Source organism: Lissotriton helveticus, chromosome 9 (genome assembly GCF_964261635.1).
Source record: "Lissotriton helveticus chromosome 9, aLisHel1.1, whole genome shotgun sequence".
NCBI classification, from domain to species: Eukaryota; Metazoa; Chordata; class Amphibia; order Caudata; family Salamandridae; genus Lissotriton; species Lissotriton helveticus.
The window spans coordinates 247,657,113-247,670,612 of NC_136070.1; the positions used below are offsets into that span (position 1 = coordinate 247,657,113).

The 13,500-nt window shown below is 43.1% G+C and overlaps 1 protein-coding gene across 16 annotated transcripts in view; it reads right to left on the reverse strand.

The window, feature by feature from the left end:
• The window catches only part of KTN1 (kinectin 1), a 447,380-nt gene that overhangs the window by 250,813 nt on the left and 183,067 nt on the right, over positions 1-13,500 (reverse strand). For all 16 annotated transcript variants that reach the window (XM_078659859.1, XM_078659855.1, XM_078659854.1 and 13 more), the window contains exons 14-15: positions 8,322-8,412; positions 1,835-1,903 (exon numbers count right to left, since the gene is read on the reverse strand). In XM_078659859.1, coding sequence (XP_078515985.1) covers positions 1,835-1,903; positions 8,322-8,412 — 160 coding nt within the window. The remainder of the gene's footprint in view (positions 1-1,834; positions 1,904-8,321; positions 8,413-13,500) is intronic.

Consider the following 13,500-nt stretch of genomic DNA (forward strand, 5'->3'; position numbering starts at 1 on the left):
AAAGGGATCTGGCATCAGCCATCAAAGGTTGTGCGCATACACTTGTCACTTTCGGGCGAGCAGCACGGAACAAACGCAGAACACTGCCTAGCGGCTCATGGGAGCACTGCTGAAGGGCTGTTTCCTCCTAGTTGGAACTCACACTATTATCCCATACACAACAGCAACTGTGCTTACTGCGTTGGCCTTTTAATGTTAAAAAAAGAACATTAATCAGTCTTTTCTAACATATTGCATAGGCATGGCAGATGCAGCAACGGTGTAATACTCACTTGATGGGAGAAATTATCCACTACCCACATACTTCCTCTTCTATGCAAAAACAGAACATCTTTCCAGTATTTAAATCTAAAATGATTAGCATGTCCAACGTCTATTTGCTTTCTATTTTGACCAAAATGTTCCAATATCATGTTATTTATTGCATCAGGAAAGGTTTTATGGTTGCAATGGGAGGACTCTCTGGTGGAAGGCACAGCCTATAAAGGGGGAAGGAACATCGAGTGACAATTCAGTGTAGTTAACTAAATCCTAGTAAATACTTTTAATTTTAGCTTCTTCTGTGCAAGTAGGGAGAGGGGGGGGGCTCCTTTTATGAAACAAAAAATAAATCCAGACAAAAAGGCTCACGCGAAGGTAAAGATAGCAAGGTATATTCAGTCCAGAGTAGTTAGACCGCAAATTGAATTTAAAATAAACATACTGGGTCTAGCCAAGAGGACAAGGAATACAATCTGTTGCACAAAGTAGACCCATTAAAGAGCTGCCTCAAGATTTTTTACATCTTTAATACCAATTGATACAGTTTCTTTCACACGAAAGTGAAATTACGCATGCAAAAAACTGATCAGTGGGTAAAAGTTTGCTGATTCTGATTTATAGAAAAATTGGTGTCAGCAGTTATAATCATAGGGTTAAGGGAGGGGAATGTGTTTGTTACAAGAGAGTGAACATGGCAAATATCAACACAAACATATATGTTTCTGTGTATTCATAAATATTTTGCAGGTCCTTTACTTTTTGTAGAGATGCATGAACATTTATGGTTGAAAATGGTAAAGTTAAGTGCATTCTGAGGGTAGAAAAGAAAGGATACATCGCCAGAGAGCTATAGCATTGTAAGGGAAAGGCATTCTCTATGGGCAAAAAGCGTACCAGGTGCAGACAATTCACGCATGCTTGGACAACTAGGAGTACGGCTGATAATCTGTCTTAATGGTAACTCTAAAGCTTTAAAGCGTCACAAAAACATGCATCGTTCAACAGAGGTTACACGTGTAGGCCTATGCTTTTGGATGTACAATGGTTTTGTATTTTGACAAGTTCCGGGTTTTCAAAAAAGCAGTTTTTATACCGACACAATGCTGCAGTATCTTGGATGCTTCAAAGAGAAAACCTTTGGAGATCACTGGGAGTTTATTTTCTGGATGACATCTGGTTGATTTTTTGGTTCCAATAGGAATTTCTGTTTGAGCACAGGGCAAAAAGTGACATGGGAAAATAAGGACATGGCATCCATTTATAAAGTTCTATCTGAAATCTGGACTAGTGTGTGTCTCAACTGCCTGGGAACAAGTATCTTCTTTGACATATTCTACAACACTAGCAGACTTGTAGCAGATGTGCCATGATAAGTGGACATCTAAAATGTAAAACACCATGCCCAGAGGCCACCAGTAAGCAAGACGTGCAGTGTATTTTACTGTGGTGTTAACAAGAACTCATCCTACAAGCACATGCAATATCAGCCGTTAAATCAGCACCTCTGGGCAAATTTCAATTTTTGGGAAGTTACCCAGTTGGAGTGAAACTGCGACAGGTTATCACTTCTTACCTGCTCATTTTTTAGAGCCTGAATTTGTTGATACTCAGATTTGAGTGATGCATTCTCTCTCTGAAGCGCCTACAACGAAATAAAGAATGTTAACTAAACTGGTGCATTACATCATTTCTACTACAAGAAAGTGGGCAGGACTACAAACACACTGCATCTTCAACACCACCAACCCAGCAACAACACCTACCCCTGGAACGACTCCTAGTAGCCCTCAGACCTGGAACTCATACCCGCCGACCACTCCAGAAACCTCTGAATCATCACTGATGGTAAACTCACCATGAAATCACACATGAGCACAGTCTCCTCTGCCTGCTTCGTCACTCTACGCATGCTATGGAAGATCTTCAAGTGGCTACCCCTGAAAACGAGATGAGCCGTGACACAGGCCCTCAACACCAGTCGACTAGACTAGGAAAATGCTCTACACAGGAATCACAGCACACCTCCTACAGAGACTACAAGCCATCTGGAACACCGCAGCCAGACTTGTCCTTGACCCAATGAACCCACATCACAATAATCAACTTCCTTGGCTCCCTGTACAGAAGCCTGAACATTGAGAAGACTATACTCCACCTCCCTTTCACTTGCCCACACTCCCCGCATCCACTGAAGCAGAAGTGTAGGGCGCTCCTTATCCTATATGGTTGCAAAGACCTGGAACAGCCTCCCCATGCAGCTCCGGACCCTCACCTCAATTCCAGAATTCCGCAGGGCCATAAAGACCAGGCTGTTCGGATGAGCCTTCCGAGGCCTGCAGGGGCCTGGATACCCTTTAGGGTAATTTGCAGCGCTATATGAATCCTGATTGATTGACTGATTACCAAACAGGACAAGAGATATAACAAAAGACTGAGTGCACCAACTATTCCTACACAGTATACACACAATCCTTAGACGATCCATTAGAAACTTAGGCGAGTTAAACATTGTGTGGTAATTTAGTGGTCAATTATCAGCTTGTTTCTTATTTTTTTTCCAAATGTACAGGTACGGTATAGGCTAACCAAAATATGAACTATAGTAAATCGCAACATGCATTTCTGTGAGTTATAAAAGCACTTGGACCTCAGTATGGCTCCAGGATGGAGTCCGACGAGGGAAGAGGTTGAGGGTTGGAGGGGGTGTTGCTCACAAGCAGAAAGAGAAGCAGACAACGTTCACGATCCAATGCAAGAGTTGTGGCGAGGCTGGATGGCACCCTGAATCTGTAGAGACAGCGTCAAGAGCAAGAGAAGGCCAGGGCACTGGTTGAGACGGTTAGTTTGGCTGCATCCTAGTTGTTGGACTCGGACCACTACAGACCCTGGGCCCGTTTTGTTCTTCTGACAAAGGTGGTGTGGGATATGGGGGAGGCATCTTACACGGAGATCTGGATGCATGCTTGTTGATTTGAAACCACACCCGCTTGTATTTTTTGTCTTTTGTCCTTACTGCTTTATCCAGCCCTAAAATCTTTTCCTGGTTTCTTTTCCCCTTTACCGTGTGTGTGCAAGACTGAACGTAGTGTAGTGAGGATCACTGGTCATACAGGAGTGGAACGAAGAATAAGAGACTCACGAGGTTTATTGCCTGACTGTTCTAGCTTCCGGAGCATTAGTTGAGTTATGGGATGTTTACCCGGTGTGGGAAAATAGTAGCTGTTTAGGAGGTATGGCTATAGCTTGTGCAGCAGCAATTGAGTATCAGGTATTGTGGGTGCTGGGAGGCAGATATGGGAGATGGGCAGGGGGACGGATGGGGATAGATATGGCTGGTATTACCCTTTGTAATGTCTCACTCAGTGCGCATCCTCACATTGAATGTGTGGGGGTTGAATTCTTTTGTCAAATGCTATAGGACCCACACCTACCTTGAAGGACAGGAGTACACCTTGAGTTCCAGCAGGAGACACACCTATTGGAGGCCGAAGCCCAGAAACTTCATAAAAAATGTAGAGGGCAATTATACTCCTCCACTTATTCCTCGTATGCCACAGGGGTGTCTACATAAGTTACCCAAAGTGTTGCGTACCAGATGAGAGGGCAGGTAGCCGACGTGGCTGGATAGTATGTCCTGTTGCATGGTATACTGGATGGGCAGGAACTGTGCATGCTTAACATGTATGCACCTAATATTGATGATAAAGAGTTCTCCGGAGCTACTGAACCTGAATTGCTCTCCTACGTTGCCATGCCTATCATTTGGGCAGGTGCTTTTAATTATGTTTTGGACTATCACTTAGACCACCCCGGATGGGCACAATGCCCCGTATGATGGCAGGGCTGCATGAAACCATGATTAGACTTCGACTTGTTGAAGTATGGTGGGATTTCCACCCCACAATAAAGGAATATTCTTGGTATTTCCACACTCATGGAGCTCATAGTACATGGACAGTTTCCTTCTTACAAATGAAGGCACCCTTAATATTGAGAAGATAAGCTATCAGATGCAGTTCCTCTCCGACCACACTCATTGCTATTCGAATGTAGAGTGAGTAAACACCGGCCTGAGTCCCTTTGTGGAGACTTCGGCCCCAAACACTGGGAGACCGGAATATAACAGATATGAAGGAAACTCTACAAGGCTACTTTACTACAAACTGGAACACCGCCCAAACATGCGGTGTAGAGGGGGGGGGGGGGGGGGGGGGGGCGCGGCTCTTAATGTGGTTGTCCGAGGAGTAAGCCTCAGAAAGAAAGACACAGTTGATGGACGGAATGCAGAACATATCAAAACATTCACCCCTAGTCAAGAGATCTGGGTTAAATCCATCATTCTTTTGCTCACCATGCCACCCCAGCTTAGACCTGGCTGTATGCACATCAGTCTTGACCCTGTGCCTCATGGGAACAGTCCAGCCCAAACTGCCAAGCCAGGTCCTCCCTGGACTGGAAACAAGCATCCTAGGACCGGTTTTGCATGGTGAGCAAAAAAACGATGGATTTAGGCCCAGATCTCTGTACTGGGGTGAATGTATGTCATTGTCCTGCATTCTCTCCATTAATTGTTCTTTTTGCGTAAGCATCGGCAAGACCTATGGTATCAGAAAGAAATTGGAGCATGAGTTGGGGGAAGGGAAGGAGTGCCCCGTGAGGCTACAGAGACGAGCACAGGGACGTGAAGCAGGAGATGAGTCCTTGGCAAAGGGGCATAGGAAAGTAGCGGCCATCTGGGAAATGTCTGGGGCAGGATGATCTACCGGTTTAATTTTTCCAGGCAATCTCCGACTCAATGCACTCCTTGAAACACTTCTCCAGGTACATAAAGCCAGCAAACTCCCGGCCATATGCGGGAAGCTCTTCTAATTCGGCTGCACCAAAACCAGGCAAGGACCCTGCTGACCCAGGATCTTACAGGTCGCACTCTATGCTTAACGTCTAGGTTAGATTGCTTTCCAAACCTCTGGCGCTAAGGCTGAGCCGGGTCATCACGCACCTAGTTCAAGATGATCAATGTGGTTTTATATCGGGAAGAGGTACTCGTATGAACTTGAGACTAGTATCTCATGTGATGCACGAAGCCCGGGCCACTAACTTGAGGGCAGCATTGATAGACTTAGATATAGAGAAGGTATTTCACACCTTGTCCTGGAATATATATGGGCGGTCCTCTGACGGATGGGTCTCGGTGCAGAGTTTTTGGCATGTGTGCAACTCCTGTATAACACATCTAGTGCACGCGTCCACATGTGTAATAAAGTGGACGACGTCTTGAACATCAAGAGAGGTACACGACAGGGCTGCCCATTGTTGCTGCTCCTTTTCGCCCTCGCTATGGAGACACTGGCAACGTATTTCAGAGATCAGATGTGAGATTGGGTAACACAGGAAGCTGACGATACACTGATTAATGCAAAGGACCCAGAGCATTCTGTGCCCCTTCTCATGCGACAGATGGCACACTTTTGGGCAGTGTTGGAGATCTGCGTTAAATCATCACAAGACAGTGCTATAACCCCTGGCAGCCCTGGATAGCTTGAATGAATCCAAACTCCCAGAGGTGGGTTTGCCTAGGGAAACTTGGAGTTTCCTCTATCTGGGTCTGCAGATAATGCACAACCGTCACCTACAATACAAATTGCACATGGGCAGAATAATGGAGGGCCTGGCAGCCTTGATTCGATTCTGGATTACACTGCCCTTTCTGGCGATAGAGTAGCCTTAAGCAAAATGGTCTTATTAAGCCGCTGCCTTTATGCCTTGCAGAATTCGTTCTGTGTGTGGTCATCCACACTGTTTCAGCAGATTGACCCACTGTTGGTGCACCTGGTGTGGGTAAGAGTTGCAGGGTCTGCTTAGAGATCCTGAAATTGGATCTTAGCCGGGGGGTCTTGGACTCCCGGAACTCCAACTATATTATCTGGTGGGCCTATTTCAATACACTGTACTATGGTGTGACGACGGACCCAATTGTGAGAAGGAATTACTGGCTCAACTGTGATTTCCGAGCTTCCCAACCTACTCATGAGCAGCAGTAGACCCACAGCGGGGACTCAGTTTATGGTCACCCAGGTGACCCACACATGGGAAAAAGCAGTCACAAAGGTACTAAAGCAGGCGCCCTATGCCAAGATCTTCCCGATTTGGTGGTTAGGCCCCTTCCTGTATCTTCAAGAGTCCATGGATATTTCTAAATGGCTGATGGGTGGCTATCAGAGAGCAGGAGACATATTCCTAAATGACAACTTTATGTCCATATAGGAGGTTGAAACTCACTATGGTGTAGATCGAGGACAGTTCTTGCAATTTGCTAGTATATACCGTACGAGTTGTGGGATCTGGACGTCATGGCCGATGCAGTCCCAAGTTCTAAAGTGATTCTAGATCCAGGATCCTACAAAGGTATCATCTCACTACCCTAATTACAGCAGTAAAAAAATGACAGGCAGATGAATATTACTCCTGGGACGTAGAATTTGGGACCCCACTAACAGATGGGGATTGGAACAGAGCTCTGGCACAGGTGCGAGAAGTAGTCAGTAATGCCCGATTTAGGCTGGTACATTTTTACTTCCCCTATAGAGCATATCTGACACTGCAGAGCTTACCTAGGGTTTACTAGACACGTTTGGTGGGTTGTGCTAGCTGTGGTGCAATTTCCGCAGATTCTGGACATGTTGCCTGGGTCCGTGTACATTTTGGGGTGAGGTACTGCAGGAAGTGTGCAGAGTGACAAAGGTGAAAGTAGAACTTACACCCAAGACACTGCATGCTGTGAATGTTGCCTCTTCGTAACAAATAGAAAAAAATACTGTACAGGTTCGCTCAACTGGGTTTAGTACTGGCACAGCGACGCAATGCTATACAATGGGTAAGCATGACCTCGCCAACTCTGCCTAAATGGCGAACTGATTTTCTGAAATGGACGGCAGCAGAGGAGTGGTTCGGAGAGTTTGTACTGATAATAACAGAGAGACCTTGAGTATTGGGGTGATATGCTAGACAAGTTGGGGGCCTCAAAACATCCCTGGGAGATAGGTTGACTCTGCCACACCGGAGGAAGATGACATAGCCCTCATTGTGATAGCGGACGCTGGAGCTGGGTTGACTGTGCCGATGGGCCTCCCGCACCCACATTTCCCTGCTCTCTCTACTGCTAGTGGGTCCACTTAAGAACTACGAATAGCTTAGCAATTCACATTATTACCTCATGTAGCGTCTGAAAGTATGTGATTGCCTGGTATTGGTCCCTTCCTCCTGTCTTTTGGCCTTCATTTGGAAAGCTTCTGTCCCCAAGCCTACCACACCAATAGTTTGAAAGTACTTAATGCAATGATGCACTAATTTGAACTGCATTGTTCTGAAAACCGAATAAACACATTTTCCCAAAAAAGATACTCATCTGGAAAATAAATGACTAAGCTTTGCCATTCATCACCTACCGAAGAACAAGGATTGGTCTATAAATGACATTTAAATTGTAATAATTTTCAATTCTGTAGGTTGGTGTGCTAGGGAGTTGATCCACGCTATGGCAGCCAAAACTGAATTTGGATACAAGATTACAAAGCAGGTTCTTCTGCCTCATGTTTGTGTTGAATCAAAGTTTGTCTTCTTTCTGTCTCAAAAGCAGGCCTATGGGCTGACCTACCTGGAGTGGTAAAGTATGATATCATGAGTGAGGCAGAAGGAGGTTGAATAACCATTCTATGACAATAAAAGAAATGCTGGACTAGTTGTATTTTGATGCCATTTCCCATCCATGGACAGCCTGAAGAGAGCACAGTGGATCTATCCGGTACTGAAGAGAATATCCGCTCAACGAGTAGCGAACCCAACTTGCAAATTCCATTAATTTTTACTTTGCGATAAGTGTGTCCACTGCTAATCATTTTCCATGTGTGCTGGAAAGGTTAACCTGGAAGCAATACTGCACATCTAATTTCTGTGACTTTACCAACAAATATTTAACACCACATTCTGAATAAAGTTTTAATAAAACAACCCTTTTTCCACAGTATCAGTAACATTAGCACTCTTTTAACAAGTTGCCATACCTTGAGTTCCTCTTCCCGGTTTGTTAAATGGACATGCTCAAATGCCAGAGAATCTTCTGTCTTTTTTATCTGTTTATCTTTTTCCGTAATCCTTAAATAAAGAAGTTCATAAACATTTCACAATTTAAATTACAATGAAAGCAATACAACAAAGTTTGAGGACATTTGCTGCTAAAATTTTAAATTAGGAAAAATGAAAGGTTTTTATCACCGTTCAAAAACGTTTACATTGGCCAAAATTAACAGTGCCAAGCTGCCTTCATGCATGACAGCAAGTAAATGTTACTCTTCATTACAGTAATCCTGTGGAAATACTCCAACATTAAAAAGAGAAATTACGATAATGGTAACCACAAACAATATTTTTAATTGTTCTGAATGAAGGAGGTGTGTTTACAAACTGCAGGGTATTCTTCTTCTGTATTCAAGTGTTTGTCTATATTACTTAAACTTCCAGCTCAAGGCCTGCTACAGGGAAATTACACCCGTTGCTTTCATCTGGCATATTTTAGCAAAGTCAAATGGTGGCATTACATGTCACTTCACCCCAGTAGCATCACAGAAAATTAGCTCATTGGACGATTGACCATGATGACAAGATTTACTTCTCATGAGACAACGATGACGTAGGAGTGTTCTACTGAAGACAGTTGGAGGAATGAGCACTCTTCTAATCAGAAGTCCCAATGTTGAACTAATCAAAGTATATATTTCTTCTATCCAACTTGTCCCAAAATTATTTATATATAAAAAGAAAACTGGCGACGAGGATGCTATCTCTGATGGCTAGGAGATGCTGCACTTAGCTATGCTACGACCCCTTTGAGTTACTTTATGTTTAAGTAATGGTCGCCATTTAAATTGGACGGGCAGCACACCTAGCTTCTATATTGGTTGTCTCTACTAATAGCAGCGGTCTACTTATTCCCTGTGAAAACAATAAAGCCTTTCCAATGTAACTATATAAGTGTGTCCTATTAAATTCATATGCGAGAGGTGCACGCGTGAGAATCTGTGGTCCTGCGACTTGAGGGAGTGTCAAGACCTCAAGATAGTGGGAGCATGGCTTACTCGTGTCTTCATCGCGTTCCACTAAACGGTTTACGGTGACGAATTGTGCCACAATTGTGGAACGTCATTGAACCCTACCTCAGGAGTTTTACGTGGACACAGGAACATGTGTCGGTGGTGAAACTGAAAGACATTGTTTTCCCTACCAGAGCATCAGAAAGTGACGTATGGTCTCAACTAGAGAAAATAATGTGAAAACAAAAAGAGGACTTGAGTCGAGACAGAAATCAACAAACAAATAGACAAAGAACTAATGAGACAATTTTAAAGGTGAAATGGACAATGCACAGATTAGAAGAGAAAATGTGTGTTTGTGGCTAAATGTGAATTGGCTGTGTTGAAATATAGTTTGAGAGTAGTGGGCAGGAAAGTGTTGACAATGTTCAGTTTGTCTACGACTAATTATGATGTCATGGTAGCAGGGTCAGATGCAGATGAGGCACCTGTCAATGAGTAAGCGGATGCCTTGAAGACTCTAGAGCAGTGGTTATTAACCAGTTGACGACTGTGGGCTCACACTTAATCATCACTAGGACACGGGTACCTCTCTGATGATTAATAGAATCCGGGGACCCCAACTGAATTATTACAGGAAACTGAGGACCCTGGCCTAAGAATTTCTGATGAATCTAAACTCAAATTAAAGCAGAAAAAATACAGAAACAAGCATTGGTCAAACATATACAATTTTTTCTTCTTCATTTATACACACTTTATTAATCTGTTTACATCATTTCATTTCTAAACTATCATGGGCACTTATGAGTAGGCTTCGAGGATCCTCCAGGAGTTCCTGGACCACAGTTTAAGAACCACTGCTCTAGAGGAAAACTCTGGGGGAAAAAATAGTATCGTAGTCGAAACACACCGGTTTTTCTTGCACCTACCGAGGAAACCACAGAACAATTTGTGGCTGGGTTGAGAATGTTCGCTGCTACGTGTGAGTTTAGAGAGTAGCAGGAGGAAATCATCCTTGATCAAAAGAACAATGGAACAAAAACAATGAAAATTAAGGAGAAATTTCTAGGATTGAAGGATCTCTCTTTCAAGAAATCCATCTGCATCACTAGACAAATTGAAATACTTCTTGATATGCAAATACCTTAGCAATAGTAGAAATAAGATAACTGCAGAACTAAGTGAGACTTCTGTGGTGAATAGTGTACATACATTTTCTAAAATAACATCTAAGAAAGAGCAGAGCATGAATGCATTGGGTGCACGTTTCAAAGACCCGAAAAGACAGTTTTCCAGGGAGTGTGAAACACCGGGCAGAGTCCAATGCTTGTTTGACAACCAAAGCTAGAAATGCAAGGAATTGGGATGTTCATCAAGTGTGTAGAATGTAAGGTGGAGTTATAGGAAAGCATAGTGTGAATTTGATTTAATAACAAAATAATGTAGGTACAGATGAAATTGACATTGATGAGAATAATGTAAATGTTGTAGTGATACGTGGTGTGGATGCTCAAGATGGCAAAAAAGACATGATTAGTGAAGCATATTGCTCTCCAAATTTTTGTTGAGGGTGAACGGAAGTGAGTTTAACGTGGGGGCTGATTTGTGTTCACCATTTACGTTTGACTCCCATGAAAAGTGAGCCTTAAGGTTACTGTGGTGATAGGTTATCCGTTATGGGGTATTTCACAGCAGAAATGGCATACTGAGAGAAAAAAGCTTCAGGCAATGTGTATGTTGTTGAGAATGGTAGTATTTTGTTTGGATGGAAGGAACAACATGCTTTCGGAATGTTGCACGATCCCAATTACCCTGATCAGGTATTACTCACGGGTGGAAGTGTGGCTGGCAAGTGGAGTTCAAGAAATCCTGGATTGTGTTCAGAGAAGCTGTGTTGTTTGCAGTAACACCATATTATTTTGAGAAAAGTTGCAAATTCTAAAGTGCACAAGTTGTGTAATGTGCCACTGGCTTTACAAGAGCAGTTGATAAATTAGCTTAGACAACTGTATGATTCTGGGGTTATCAAGCAAAGTGGGTCTTCGGAGTGGCTCAATCCTATAGTTTTGGCTAGAAAGGCTAATGGAAATTTGATCATGTGTGCAGACCTTATGGACCTAAATGACAACATTTGGGTGGACAGAAATCCTCTTCCACAGATTAATGAGATGCTTATGGGTGCAAGTATGGCAAGGTATTTCACTACTTTGGATCTGTCAAGTGTGTACCATCAGGTTCACTTACACCCAAAATCTACGCAATTTACATCTCTTGTAGCACTGTAAGGGTCTCATTGCCATTTAGCTTGGCCTCGGCATAGAGGATCATGCAGGGAGTTTTGACTGGTCTGTCAAACGTATTATTCTTCCAGGATGATGTACTTGTTTGGGGTGGTGACAATGTACAGTATGAAATAATTTTAGAAAGGTTTTCAAGTAGGTTGGAACGTGCTGGACTGACAATTGGTGTTGAAAAATTTTAATTTGAGGTTGGCGAAGTAGAGCATCTGGGACACACATTGTCATATAAGGGTGTGAACCCCAAATTGAAGTTAGTAGAAAGAGAAAGCACCTCCAACAGATAGTAAAGAACAATTGCTTCTTTTTAGGACTGGCGTAGCATTACTGCAAATTTGTGGAACATGAAAAAGTACATGTATTATGGTCATAGATGAAAAGTGGAATATTGCTGGTCTGTTGCTTATCAAAAAGCTTTTGAAGCAGTGAATAGTTCATCAATTCTGTATTGTTGAAACCATTTGATCCTTCTGACAGGACCGTACCTGTAATTGATGCAAGTGATTATGGTTTGGAGTGGTTCTTATACAAGTGTGCAACGGTCGGGATAGGGTGGTGGAATTTGTGTCGCAGACGCTTAAGAGTGCTGAAAGTACATAATCAGCTACTGAAAAGGAGCCATTGGCATGCTGATGAGATGCGCACTCCTCCAAAGCTCCGTGTTGATTTGCTTACCACCAAGGGAACAGGTAGAGAAACTCAGCGGATTGCCAAGTGGCTGTATCCCTTACAAGAACATACATTTACCATCAATTATGAACCCAGAGTTAAAAATGCTAATGCGGTTTGCCCTTCACGATTAACTTCAGATGATGAAGAGTATGTAGAGGCTATAGAACTGATGGTAGCCAGGGTGGAAGAATTAAGTGACACATTGTCAGAAGATCAAATGTCACAGCTATTGACCAGGAAATTGCTTTTGAAGATTACAGTTAAAAACAAGGCTGATGAAATCTAAAGCGAGTTCATGAATGTATGGGAGGAACTGTCTGCACTAAAAGAATTTTTGAGAAGGTGTGAAAGATTATTTGTACCTACCTGCCTGCGTTAACACATTATTGCATGTCGGCCATGATAAGGAAAGCATATCTTGCTTTTGGTTGCCAGGCCTGGACTCAGAGATTTGTCGATAACTGTGCAGCATGCACCTGTAGTTACGAGTCTCAACACATCCACAGAGACACCTATTGTACCAGTAAAATTTCCACAAAGAGCCGGGAAAAGTTGGCAATAGATGTTAGTGGTCCATTTGATTGTGTGGGGAACAATAGTAAGATTGGCTATAGTTATGATCGACTACTATTCTAAGTGGCCAGAAGTAGCTTTCCTCCGGGAGATAAAAGCTTCCAATGTGGTTGCTTTCTGTGAGATTATCTGCAGGCAAGAAGGATGTCTGAATGATGATCTCGGACAATGGGCCACAGCTTGCAGTGGAGGAGTTTGAGTCTTTACTCAAGAAAGATGGCATTAAGCATCAAAGAATAGCACGGTATCATCCTTGTGAGATAGATTTGGAACATTTCAAGCAAGTGTAAGGAGACAGTATTCAAATGGCAATGAGTAGTAACAAACCGGAAGCAAGAAGGAAAATTCATGATATGGTGTTACCAAACCACTCCATGTTCCACTTTTCCTTCTAAAGGGAAGGGTGGCATGCACTAACCTAGCTCCAGCATGGATGGAAAGAACAACTCATTCAGGAGTTAAGAAACAAGTTTTCAAAGGCAGAGGGAGTAAATATCAAGATCAATATGAACAAAGACACAATGACAGGGCAATGATAGAGTAAGGGATTAAAGAGAGGAAATTGGGTACAAGTATTTGGGGGAGTCCCCAAAAAGGGCAGTTCGAAA